Source organism: Gorilla gorilla, chromosome 4 (genome assembly GCF_029281585.2).
Source record: "Gorilla gorilla gorilla isolate KB3781 chromosome 4, NHGRI_mGorGor1-v2.1_pri, whole genome shotgun sequence".
NCBI lineage: Eukaryota > Metazoa > Chordata > Mammalia > Primates > Hominidae > Gorilla > Gorilla gorilla.
In genome coordinates, this window is record NC_073228.2 from 84,024,992 (window position 1) to 84,038,490 (window position 13,499).

Genomic DNA, 13,499 nt, shown 5'->3' on the forward strand with positions numbered 1-13,499 from the left:
GTCAGAAGAAAAAAGGGTGATGGTAGGAAGTATATTCTGTGCCAGCACCTCTGGTCATCTAGGGCAGCATCCTAGGAATTATCCAGTTCTCTCTCTTTGCCACTTCATGTATGTTGAGGTAATCAGTGAAGAGCATTAGTCCCACCTCCTAAATATTGGTCTGGTCTTACGCTTCTTTCCTCTACCTTTATCATTAGCTTAATTTGAGCCTTCATCTCCCACATAGTTATTGAGTCTCACACTTCAGTCCTTTCTTTCTAACCCATCTTTCATATTTTCGTCCCATTTAATGATTCTCCAAATAGAACCTTTTTATGATTTCCCACTTTATGCAGAATAGCCGAAGCCTTTATTGATGTTTACATGCTTACCCGCCTGGCCCTTGCCCCATACTCTTTTTTTAGTAATATCCCACCAGAAGAGGTTTTGGATGTTCCCTTGTTAGCAATATCTTTACCCCGCTATGTTGCCCCTGCTGTCACGTGGCCCCGTGTTTTGTCTTTTCTGCCAAGCACACTGTTACCTCAAGCCCCAGTTCAAGTATCATTTTCTCTAGGAAGACTTTCAAGACCCCTCATCTTCCTGTGGTGGGAAGGCTTATCTTATTCATTATTTTCTTAGTGTCTAGTGAGTGCTTGGCACATAGAACATACCGAACATATGTTGAAGAATTATTTACTTCTATCTGTAGACTTAGAATACAAATTGTATTATGAACATATGAGGGTCTTAAGTTAAAATTTTTGTTGCCAAAATATTGATAGATTAATCTTAGCAAGGGAAGATTTTTGCTAGGTAACACTTTGGTCTGGATTATTTTACTTTTGAAAATAGCAGCTGGGTGCTGTGGCTCACACCTGTAATCCCAGAGCTTTGGGAGACTGAGATGGGGGCATTATTTGAGTCCAGGAAGTTGAGGCTGCAGTGAGCTATGATCGTGCCATTGTGTTCCAGCCTGGGCGACAAGAGTGAGACCCTGTCTCAAAAAAAAAAAAAAAAAAAAAAAAAAGGAAATAGCATGTTACAAATACATATAATTCAGCATTTTTTAACTACTGAGCACTTTGAATAATTCAAATTAGCGGTTTTCTTTGTTGTTCAGCTATTACTAAGGATTCCTTGAAAATTAGCTCATTAACAGCTTTTCTTCAAAGAGATCAATGTTGCTTATCATAGTAAAGAGTGGCCATTTTATGGTATTTTATTGCTTTAAGTTTCTATTAAAGATGATATGAGTTAAAGTATGTAGAATGTTTGGGGGATTTATTTCTAATAGTGAATTTTCATTCCCTCTCTCCAGTTTTTTAATATAATTATTTGCTTTTTTAAAACTTACCAATTATTCAGGCATTGCTTTCAATACAAATATTAAGTTTTGACTGAATTTGGTGAGGAAAGCTATGACAATACAATTTCAGAGTTTTCTATCATTGTAACTACAAATTAAGAAAAAATAAAAAATAACTGGAGCATATTTCAGCCTGTCATATAGAAGAAGGATATTTGGAAATAGGATAAGTTCATCTATAGATTAGTCTTAGATAAATATTTCTAAATAATGATTTTGCACTTAGATAATGTAATTTTTAATTATATGATACAACAATGTCTTTATCTCTAGAAAAAAGCAGAAGAAGCTCATAAAATTTTTGAAGGTCTTGGCCCAAAAGTTGAACTGGTAAGTAAATTTTTTCATTTCCAGTGATTTTTTTTTTTATTTTTGGTGGTAGTTTTTCTTGGGATAAGATGGAATATGATCCATTTATTTTGGGATAAGAGAGATGTAGCTGAGCAGAAATGTAGCTTGAGATGAAGTTTAAAGTAATGATGAGTGAACTTGGTTACCTTTGCAGACCTTTGCAGAAGCATCATCCTGAGCTTGTTTTTGCTTGAGCAGCTATTTAATCCTTCCAGGCAGAATGAGAATTAAGAACAGAATTAGAAAGCTCTTTGAATGTTACTGTTAAAATAGTGACAATGGTTAATACTCCCTAGTATTAGGGAATATTAATACTTTGAAATTAAAAATCTGTGCATAAATACACTTATGGGAAACAATGGATTTATTATAAACTATTATGGGAGTGACAGGAGATGGGATTAACAGTTACTCAGGGAATCTAAAAGTTAGGAGGTTTTGCCACAATGAGATACCATCTCATACCAGTTAGAATGGCAATCATTAAAAAGTCAGGAAACAACAGGTGCTGGAGAGGATGTGGAGAAATAGGAATGCTTTTACACTGTTGGTGGGAATGTAAACTAGTTCAACCATTGTGGAAGACAGTGTGGCAATTCCTCAAGGATCTAGAACTAGAAATACCATTTGACCCAGCGATCCCATTACTGGATATATACCCAAAGGATTATAAATCATGCTACTGTAAAGACACATGCACACGTATGTTTGTTGCGGCACTATTCACAATAGCAAAGACTTGGAACCAACCCAAATGTCCATCAATGATAGACTGGATTAAGAAAATGTGGCACATATACACCATGGAATACTATGCAGCCATAAAAAAGGATGAGCTCATGTCCTTTGTAGGGACATGGATGAAGCTGGAAACCATCATTCTGAGCAAACTGTCACAAGGACAGAAAACCAAACACTGCATGTTCCCACTCATAGATGGGAATTGAACAATGAGAACACTTGGACACAGGGCGGGGAACATCACACACTGGGGCCTGTCAGGGGGTGGGGCATGGGGGAGGGATAGCATTAGGAGAAATACCTAATGTAAGTGATGAGTTAATTGGTGCAGCAAACCAACACAGCACATGTATACATATGTAACAAACCTGCACGTTGTGCACATGTACCCTAGAACTTAAAGTATAATTTAAAAAAATAAGTAAATAAAAAAATAAAAGTTTGGAGGTTTTGGTAGGGCATGTTATTGTGTAGATCCATTAGTACTTTACCTGTGCTTACATTAAAATTATGTTTCTTTGTCTCTTCATAGACATATGTACAACATTTTATACGTAAATATTTGATTTCTTTTATAGCCACTGTATAACCAGCCATCAGATACCAAGGTGTACCATGAGAACATCAAGACGTAAGTATTGATCATCTTTGGATTTCTTCAATTAAAGACAATATATTCTATAAAGAGATCATTTTTGTTATCTGCTGACATTATTATAATATATTGTAGGTATGTTTTAGATTTGTGTAATTTGCTGTCGTTTTATTATATGTTATCTTCCTCTGGCTTCTTGGGGGTTGGGGTAACAGCTTTGAGTTTCCGAGGCCAAAAAATGAAATAAATTATTGCATAAAACTAGCTGGTTTTATAATCTGCTAGTAAAAAAGGTGGATACTTAACATTGAAATGGCTTACCTTGAGGCTTGAATTTTTTGCCTCCTGTTTTGTCTTTTTTTCAGTGGAGTACCTGCAAGGCGCATGATGAAGTAAGATAATGAAGCTTTTTCATTTAAGACTAGTGATGACACCGTCCCCCACCAAGCCACATCTGCCATTGCAAAGTAGAAGTGCCACGGATCATTTTATCATTATTCAAAATCCTATTCTAGGGAAATCCCTTCCATGACTCTTGCTAATGACGGTATTTGTAGACCCTTCTGCCATTTAATGTCCTGGTGCCTTGGAAGCGCTCAGTCACCTCGTGGGTGAGGAGGCTGCTCCAGAATGTAGTTTGCTTAGCCTTGCTCATCCTAGTACCAGGCCTTTATGGATGCAGATTTTGGAATAAGAAAATAAGTGAAAAGAAAATCTAATTTCTTGATCTGATTGAAGTAAGAGAGGAAGCTAGATAGATATCTTTTTTTAAAAAAAAAATTATACTTTAAGAGAATTTTAGGTGCATTATTCTTAGTTTGTGACAAAAATGTGATATTTCTACTTTATATGTTTTATTAAGTATAAGCAGAACATTATAATTATTTACTAGTATGGTTACTAATGAGCACATTGCTATTTATTTTATATATATATTTATTTTTTTCTTTTTAAAAATTTCTTAACTGAGAGTATGTGCAATTATTGACTACTTTGCAGAACTGGTGGCAAATATAATTTGCATGGTAGTATGCATGAAAACAATTGAATTTGAATAATTTTAACTTTTGTTAAGTAAGTGGTTCATAATAAAAGTTATGTATTTGTCAATTTTTCTGTGAGATGCTACTATGATCTTGAGAACCCTTAGAAGTAAGTTAGTCAAAACTCACATATAATATACCTTGCTTTGGAACTGCTTAGCTGTTTTAACATTTTTAAAGAGTAGAAGAGCAGGTAAGATCTAGTTGGCTACTTAATGACTTTTTTTTTTTTCCCCACAAAGCCTCAGTGTTATGTTTGTGTTGTGTCCTGTTTCTCCTGATACAGTCTGGAGAGCAGCTCTGTCCGATTTATTTCATGTCATCTACATTGCCTATTTAGTGCTCAGCACACTATCCTAGATGGATTACTGACTGGCTGACTTCATTTAAATTCCTAGGAAACATTTAAGATTGTATTTGTTGATAGTCATTTGCTTTTGAGTAACGTATACTTAAAATTAGAGCAAACTGAGTATATGGTAATGCTTCCCTGTACGACACCTTTTGGAATATTTCCTCAGCTGCATGCATCTGTATGAGTCATTCAGTAGCTATTCTTTCATCACCGTCATTTGCTTTGTATGAAATAGCAAATGTACATTTTAATAATTCTTTTCATCTCTTGGCTACTTTTTCATATAGCCAGCTCCTGCTTGTCCGTACTTATTTGAGTGGAGCCAGTGTCACTGTTAGTCCTGAGTGGCAGATAATCCAAAAAATTACTTCTACTTGCCTTGGCTTTGTATTTATATTTGAATAATCAGCTTGAAATCCTTTCTGGAAGTAGGTGGGGTACAAATATTTATACTTGAACCTGCATGTCATTGTTTTTGAAGGTCACAATGCTTCCAATTTAAAAAGCGATTAAGATATATTAGAAATCTTCCTGTTTTGACACATTGCCCTCCATTACTTCTTAGAGTGGATTGTGTCATTCTGTGACTGAAGAAAATCTTCTGTTTAAAGCAGAAGTCACCTATCTCTACATATGTTGGTATACAGTTTCCTCGTAGAAGGGAGGTTAGCACCTGATGTAGGGAGGTAACTAAAAATGTTTCCTTCTCTTCTACCTCCCTTCTCCAAAGAGTAAGATGTTTATGTCACCAGAGTTGTTAAGAAGGATAAGTAACTGTAATTTTAACTTGAAAATATTTGCCTTATAATTGGATGTGCTAATTGAAAGTTAACTATTTTGTATTAAGTCTTACTGTAGAATGGGAGGAACTTTAGTCAGTTCTAATTTTTGCAAAAATTATAAAGTCTTATTTTGCGGGGTAAAAAAAATTAGGATTAACTTTGTTTACATCATAAATTCTTAAGTGATCTTTGCCTATTTTCCAGTGTCTCTGGAAAAAAAGTGAATGCATTATTAAATTGTGCTTTTTCTTAATGTCATGCAACCATATTTTTCTCTTCTAGAAACCAGGTGATGAGGAAAAAACTCATTTTATTTTTTAAAAGAAGAAATCATGCAAGAAAACAAAGGGTGAGGTCCTATCCTTGTTAACTGAAATTTATACAGCTTTCCCATTCATGCTCATTTAGGCATTCACTTTCCTACTGTTAATGAGAGTGGTCCTTGACTCCATTTGAGGATAAGTGCTGATTTAGAAAGTAACCATATATATATATATATGACTTAAATCTAATTCTAGTAACATTTTGATACCATACCTTACATTTAATATTATCAAATTAATTTCATTGGTCATCTTTCTAGAACATTTTCATTTAGTCAAAATAAAACGGTGAGTAGTTTAAAAGAATATGAAAGATAATTTAGTTTCTTAAGCCTCAAACAGTTGTAGGTAAGTTGCAGTCATGCTGATTAGACATTACTATTCTTTTCTTTTATTAGAAACGGGGTCAGCTAGGGTTCAGCTTTTTCAAATTCAAATGGTTTTCCATATTTTTTTATGACTTGCAGTCCAAAAGTTTTGTGGTTATATAATTTTCATGGGAATTAAATTATAGAAAATATAATGCCAGTGATTTTATTTTCATAATATGTTTATACTAATTTTACAGATACACTGTTAATACATTTAAACTGAAGTGTCTACTAAATAAATGCTACTCTTTAAATCGACATCAAAAATGAACTTTGTGCCTAAAGTTAATGACCTGACAGTTTGAGTTGTAAAGCTCAAGAGTCAGCAGCTTTGTTTGGTGGAAAACGTCTAATGTTCTAATTTGCCAGTCTGATCAGATACTGTCTTAAATTACTGGTCTTGAGGTTTTTTTTGTTTTTTTTTTGCCAAGAACATATAAATATCAAGTAAGAAACTAGCTCATGTATTTTTTTTTCCTTTCCAAGTAATTTTGTTGTAATTCTGGTACTCACTAAATAAGTTCACTGGTGATGCAAACACTGTAAGGTTTGTATTTTCACCGATTTGCTTAAATATCACTTGGCTGTGTACTCTGTCCCATATATTATTCTGCAAAGGTGAGCAAGATAGCCATATGGTTTTAGTAATTAGGGGGAGCCTAAGGTGATGGAAGTCAGACAGGTCAGTCCTAGTATTGGATCACACCGTGGTCATGGACTACGGATGACTGAGGAGGACACCTAAGGCAGATAGGAATTATGAGGGGACATTTCAGGGGAAAACCAATTCTCTGCAAACTTGTATACGCAGAGGGAGTGGCTTAAGTGAAGGTCTGGGAGCCAGAGGGAGTGTAGACTGAGCTGGCAGTGTGGTGAGAAATGAGGCTGCTGAGGGAAGCCAGAGCCAGGTTGTATACTGTCCTGGAGGTTGCATAATGTTTGCATTTTAAGAATTTGCATTTAGCGGAGCAGGTGCAGTGGCTCACGCCTGTAATCCCAGCACTTTGGAAGGCCAAGGAGGGCGGATCACCTGAGGTCGGGAGTTTGAGACCCGCCTGACCAACATGGAGAAACTCCGTCTCTGCTAAAAATACAAAATTAGCCAGGCGTGGTGGCACATGCTTGTAAACTTAGCTACTCAGGAGGCTGAGGCAGGAGAATAACTTGAACCCGGGAGGCGGAGGTTGCAGTGAGCGAGATCGCGCCATTGCACTCCAGCCTGGGCAACAAGAGTGAAACTTGGTCTCAAAAAAAAAAAAAAAAAAAAAAAAAAAAGAATTTGCATTTGGCTACAACATTAAGAATGCATGGGAGCTATTGTTTTGATCTAGGTGAGGGATGGTGTTGGCCTGGATTATAAGGGTAGCAGTAGAAAGGAGAAAAGAGGAAGGACACAGAAGACATATAGGAGTAATTGAGAAGTGGGAGTGGGGTGTGGTGTGGAATGTGAGAAAGATAATATTCTCTTCTCCAATGCCACTTTCTTAAGATGACCATGTTAGCAGTTTTTCATGAACCCTTCCTCACTTTCCTCTATCCATGTATCATCAGATATGTTGAGAGTTCTTTGTCCCTAATGGAGGGTTCGTCTGTCTTTTCTTCTCTATTTAGAAAATGGTATCATAATTCACTTCTCTAAAAGCATTAATTCTCAATTTCACGTAGTTCACTGGATTTCTGTTTTTTGTTTTGTTTTGTTTTGTTTTTGTCTGTTGCCCAGGTTGGAGTGCAGTGGTGCGATCTCGGCTTACTGCAACCTCCACCTCCTGGGTTCAAGCGATTCTCCCGCCTCAGCCTCCCAAGTAGCTGGGACTACAGGTGCCCGCCACCACGCCTGGCTAATTTTTGTATTTTTAATAGAGACGGGGTTTCACCATATTGGCCAGGCTGGTCTCAAACTCCTGACCTTGTGATCCACCCGCCTTGGCCTCCCAAAGTGCTGGGATTACAAGTGTGAGTCACTGCACCCAGCCTGGATTTCTTTTTATGATAAAGCACAACCAACCATTTTCTGCCTTTTTCATACTGTCAAAATGTTTATTATATAGCATTATTTATTATAGCAAAAAATGGCAATCAACCAGAACCTCCAATAATAGATCGGTTAAAGCGTGTGTGTTTTGTTTCGCAGATTGGAAGGATAACAACAAAATGTTCATATGGTTGCCTTTGGGTAATTGGTCAGATTATGAACTATTTACATGTTTGTATTTTTAATTTTCCATTTTTTTGGGACAACAATGACATAATGTTTTAAGCAAAATAAAAGTAACTGGTCAGCTACTACTAGTAGTAGGTGTCAAGTAGTTTATAAATATGCATAGTCTTAGTGTTAACTAAAAAATCCAGCCAACCTGTGCTCTATGTGTTGATCTTAGTAGGAAACAGAGCTACCTTTCCTCTCTCATCTTTGTGCTTTTCGTTCACAGTTGAGTCATAAGCCAAATGTACTTCTGACTTAACCTTAAGACGTAGCATTTATTTTAAAGTATTAGGTTTGTCAGAATCAGAGTTTAGTTTAATTATTATTAATTTGCTACGGATATTTAATAGGAACAAAAAATCTGCCAGCGTTATGATCAGCTCATGGAGGCATGGGAGAAAAAAGTGGACAGAATAGAAAATAATCCTCGGAGGAAAGCTAAAGAAAGCAAAACAAGGGAATACTATGAAAAGCAGTTTCCAGAAATTAGAAAACAAAGAGAACAGCAAGAAAGATTTCAGCGGTGAGTAGTTTGATGTTTAATGACTGTGATATTTTTCTTCAAATATTTATTCTTTTTTTAAAAATTTTTTTAGTATTTATTGATCATTCTTGGGTGTTTCTTGGAGAGGGGGATTTGGCAGGGTCATAGGACAATAGTGGAGGGAAGGTCAGCAGATAAACGTGGACAAAGGTCTCTGGTTTTCCTAGGCAGAGGACCCTGCGGCCTTCTGCAGTGTTTGTGTCCCTGGGTACTTGAGATTAGGGAGTGGTGATGACTCTTAACGAGCATGCTGCCTTCAAGCATGTGTTTAACAAAGCACATCTTGCACCGCCCTTAATCCATTTAACCCTGAGTGGAAACAGCACATGTTTCAGAGAGCACGGGGTTGGGGGTAAGGTTATAGATTAACAGCATCCCAAGGTAGAAGAATTTTTCTTAGTACAGAACAAAATGGAGTCTCCCATGTCCACCTCCCTCCACACAGACACAGTAACAATCCGATCTCCCTCTACTCTCGCCACATTTCCCCCCGTCTATTCGACAAAACCGCCATCGTCATCATGGCCTGTTCTCAATGAGCTGTTGGGCACACCTCCCAGATGGGGCAGCGGCCAGGCGGAGGCGCCCCACCCCCGGATGGGGCGGCTGACAGGGCGGGGCTGGCCGGGCGGGGGCTGCCCCCCACCTCCCGGACTGGGCGGCTGGCTGGGCGGGGGCTGCCCCCCACCTCCCGGGCGGGGCGGAGACGCTCCTCACTTCCCAGACGGGGCGGCTGCCGGGCAGAGGGGCTCCTCACGTCTCAGACTGGGCGGCCGGGCAGAGACGCTCCTCACCTCCCAGACGGGGTGGCCGCCGGGCAGAGACGCTCCTCAGTTCCCAGATGGGGTCGCCGGGGTGGCAGCCGGGCAGAGACGCTCCTCAGTTCCCAGACGGGGTCGCGGCCGGGCAGAGGCGCTCCTCACATCCCAGACGGGGCGGCGGGGCCGAGGCGCTCCCCACATCCCAGACGATGGGTGGCTGGGCAGAGACGCTCCTCACTTCCCAGACTGGGCGGCCAGGCAGAGGGGCTCCTCACATCCCAGATGATGGGCGGCCAGGCAGAGACGCTCCTCACTTCCCAGACGGGGTGGTGGCCGGGCAGAGGCTGCAATCTGGGCACTTTGGGAGGCCAAGGCAGGCGGCTGGGAGGTGGAGGTTGTAGCAAGCCTAGATCATGCCACTGCACTCCAGCCTGGGCAACATTGAGCACTGAGTGAGCGAGACTCCGTCTGCAATCCTGGCACCTCGGGAGGCCAAGGCGGGTAGATCACTCGCGGTCAGGAGCTGGAGACCAGCCTGTCCAACACGGCGAAACCCCGTCCCCACCAAAAAATACAAAAACCAGTCAGGCGTGGTGGCGCGCGCCTGCAATCCCAGGCACTCTGCGGGCTGAGGCAGGAGAATCAGGCAGGGATGTTGCAGTGAGCGGAGATCATGGCGGTACAGTCCAGCTTCCGCAACAGAGGGAGACCGTGGAAAGCGGGAGAATGAGAGAGGGAGAGGGAGACCGTGGAAAGCGGGAGAAGGGGAGAGGGAGGCGATCATGGTGGTACAGTCCAGCTTCGGCAACAGAGGGAGACCGTGGAAAGCAGGAGAAGGAGAGAGGGAGAGGGAGACCGTGGAAAGCGGGAGGAGAGGGAGAGGGAGACCGTGGAAAGCGGGAGGAGAGGGAGAGGGAGACCGTGGAAAGCGGGAGAAGCGGAGAGGGAGAGGGAGAGCTATTGTTTCTTGAAACTGATCATGAAGAAAGTTTATAAAGAATTTTTATGTTGTGGACACAAAGAGGGGAACAACACATACTGGGGCCTATTGGAAGGTGGAGGATGGAGGATGGAAGGAGGGAGAAGGTTCAGGAAAAATAGCTAGTGGGTACTAGGTTTAATAGCAGAGTGATGAAATAATCTGTACGACAAATCCCCATGACACAGGTTTACCTGTATAACAAACTTGCACATGTACCCACGAACTTAAAAGAACTTTTATGTTGAAAAGAAAACTTTATTATCAACCAGTAAACATTATGTCTTAGTAAATTTAATTTTTTATATTATCCTGTTGAATCTAAATGTAAGTGATTATTTTGAAATTAATTCCGAAGTTCCTAAAAGTATTACATCCTTTGGACATGACAGTGAGTAAGAACAGACCTAAATATCCTTTAGTCCTTCATTACCAACATATTCAAACTATATTCAGTTGATGGCCAATTAAGAAATTCTTTGATAGATTCTGATTTGTTTTACTTTTAGCAAACAGATATTTTACAAAGATTTTAAAAGCTTTAGTTTTCTTTTTTATTGTCTCATGTAAGAGTCATGTAAGCCCCTTAACTCACAATTAAATTTTTATAAGGGATGTTGGTTGAGTTTTTTCTCTCCTTTTAAAAATGTTTCATGTATTTTTCTAAGTCTACTACAGGGCATACAAATAATGCCATTTGAAATGGAAATGGCATCAATAATTATGACTTTCTAGAAGTTTTCCCTAACTAGTTCCACCATTTGAACTTGAACATGTAACCTTCAAATCTCAATCGTAACATTTAAATTGTTATTAATAGGTGACACAGCATATTACTTAAAAGTATATACTCAATAGTATTTTATGTTTCTTCTCTTAACTTGGTTAAAAAGTTCCATTCAGAAAAGTAATCTATAGTTAATTTAATTGATATGTCTTTATATAAGGTCTTTAAATATATTTTTAATTTCTCCCTCATGTTTAGAGTTGGGCAGAGGGGAGCTGGTCTTTCAGCCACCATTGCTAGGAGTGAGCATGAGATTTCTGAAATTATTGATGGGCTCTCTGAGCAGGAGGTAAGAAAATAAATTTAATTCAAGTTAATTCGTTAATTATTAAAGCATTTTAACTCTGTAGGAGCTAAGGGTTTATTTGTATGTAAATGTGGGAACTTTATTGAGTGCTAGAGTTTAGACTGTCAAAGATTTGAGTGTCTGTTAAAGGGTTTTTAAATGAGGCAGTCACACGATCATACTGGAATTTTACAAAGATGGCTTTGGCAGCAAGGAGACCTGGAGAGAGGTGAGGAGGCTGTTAGGATAAAAATAAGGTTCTGAATCAGGGCAACAGTGGTAGGGATGTATAGCAGAGTGTAATAGAAAGGTAGAATGGACAGGCCAAGATGGATGGGATGTGGGAGATGAGAAAGAGGAAGAATAGAATGTGACTCCCTTGTTTCTAGGTTAGAGGAGTAAGCTGGTGGTGCCATTTCCTAAAGTAGCAAAGGAGCATGTATTTTACAAATGGCAGTATGTTCTTCAAAGGGTGTTGTCTAGCAAGTGAACCTGGGAGAGAGTTGAACTGGGGATGGTTAGATATCAGAGTCATCTGTATGCAGGTGATATAGTCCCAGGCAAGTATGGTAACATGAAGTGAAAGGGGCAGGTGAATGAGAATATAGAGATTAAGTTTATATATGGAAGAGATTCATCTATGAACAAGAATGCCATTTCACTAATTTTTAAGGTGAAGATACTGTGTTGTAGCAAGTGGCATTACTTTGTTTTTCAGGCATTTCCTGCCTGTATAAAGAGCAGAATTAATAAAATTATGAAACAGGTAGTAGAGACCAAGGTATATGTTTGACAAATATATCTTCAGACCCAAAAGCAGTATTTCTTCCCTTGTGAAGCTTCCTCACTCACTTTCCCAAAACAGAACTCAATGTCTAGTTAGTCTCAGTTTACATTTATTTCTATTGTGTTTCTCTTTCTGTTTAATAAATATTTATGATCAGCTAAAGTGTCATCTTCATGAGTGCGGTTATTTTAAACCTTTGGGTCAGGCTATCTTTGAGTTCCTGTTGCCTAATGTTTAATTGGATATTAATAAATAAATGCAGAATAAGAATAAATTTCCATTTCTAACATTGAATCTTTTTAGCCCTGTTCAAACTCTCAAGATTGTTCCAAAAGCCATCTACTATTGACTGAGTTTTGCCAGTTTTGATTTTATTATATGGCTTTTCTTAAACCTCATCTCAAAATTCTGAGAGTCTTGTTTATTTGAAATAGTGGCCTTAAGTAATGATCAAAGATATTTTTTACCATGCTGTATACTTCAAAATAAATGTTAAGTAGACTTAAATATACAGTTAATACTCGATGCAAAATTAAGTGAAGTGGATTTAATCTAAAATGTTCAATGATTTAGAAATAATTTAGATAAGTAAAATTCCTGTTTTCATACTACTTAGCACATTTAGAAGTAAAAAGCAGTGTCATGACTTCCTCTGCTCTACCCTTTACTACTAGTTAACCTAGCCAGTACTTTTTCTCCTCTTTCTATGGGTATTGTTGGTTTAGGTTATGGTGGACTAACTACATCTTTGGTTTTTGAGGAGGGGGAGTTTGAGGGGTAGTTACTACTTAAAACTGCCAATTGTGATAAGCACCTCATATGTATTATTTAAACTGTGAAAATTCTGTGAAATGGAGGCTGTAATTAATGGCTGTTTTGCAAGTTAAGAAACTAAAGCCCAGCTGCAGGTTAAATAATTCGCCCAAGGTCACAAATTAATAAATAGTGGAGCCAGATACTCAACCCAGGCAGTCTGACTCTGGAACTGTGTGTTCTTTTCCATATCTATATTCAATCAAGTCTATTCTTTCAACAAATATTTATAGCCTGTTATGTGCCAAACTTTCCTTTAAGCATTGGGAATACAATGGTGAATTAAACCATCAAGTTGCTTGATCTCATGAAAAATTACTTGTGAGACAGTTGCAGTAAGTTTTTCTCCAGGATGAAAAAATAGCCTCTTTGTACAGAGTTTGTCTTTGTGTTGATATATGTTGTAGGATTCTATCAGTATTTAGTTATG

The 13,499-nt window shown here is 38.7% G+C and overlaps 1 protein-coding gene across 18 annotated transcripts in view; it reads left to right on the forward strand.

Moving 5' to 3' along the window:
* Window positions 1-13,499, forward strand: part of NCOR1 (nuclear receptor corepressor 1) — a 184,114-nt gene that overhangs the window by 61,173 nt on the left and 109,442 nt on the right. For 12 of the 18 annotated variants that reach the window (XM_055386110.2, XM_055386104.2, XM_031011167.3 and 9 more), the window contains exons 7-12: window positions 1,622-1,678; window positions 3,019-3,071; window positions 3,401-3,427; window positions 5,498-5,564; window positions 8,463-8,635; window positions 11,382-11,472. In XM_055386110.2, coding sequence (XP_055242085.2) covers window positions 1,622-1,678; window positions 3,019-3,071; window positions 3,401-3,427; window positions 5,498-5,564; window positions 8,463-8,635; window positions 11,382-11,472 — 468 coding nt within the window. The remainder of the gene's footprint in view (window positions 1-1,621; window positions 1,679-3,018; window positions 3,072-3,400; window positions 3,428-5,497; window positions 5,565-8,462; window positions 8,636-11,381; window positions 11,473-13,499) is intronic. The other 6 variants (XM_055386116.2, XM_055386115.2, XM_055386121.2 and 3 more) reach the window with 1 other exon arrangement.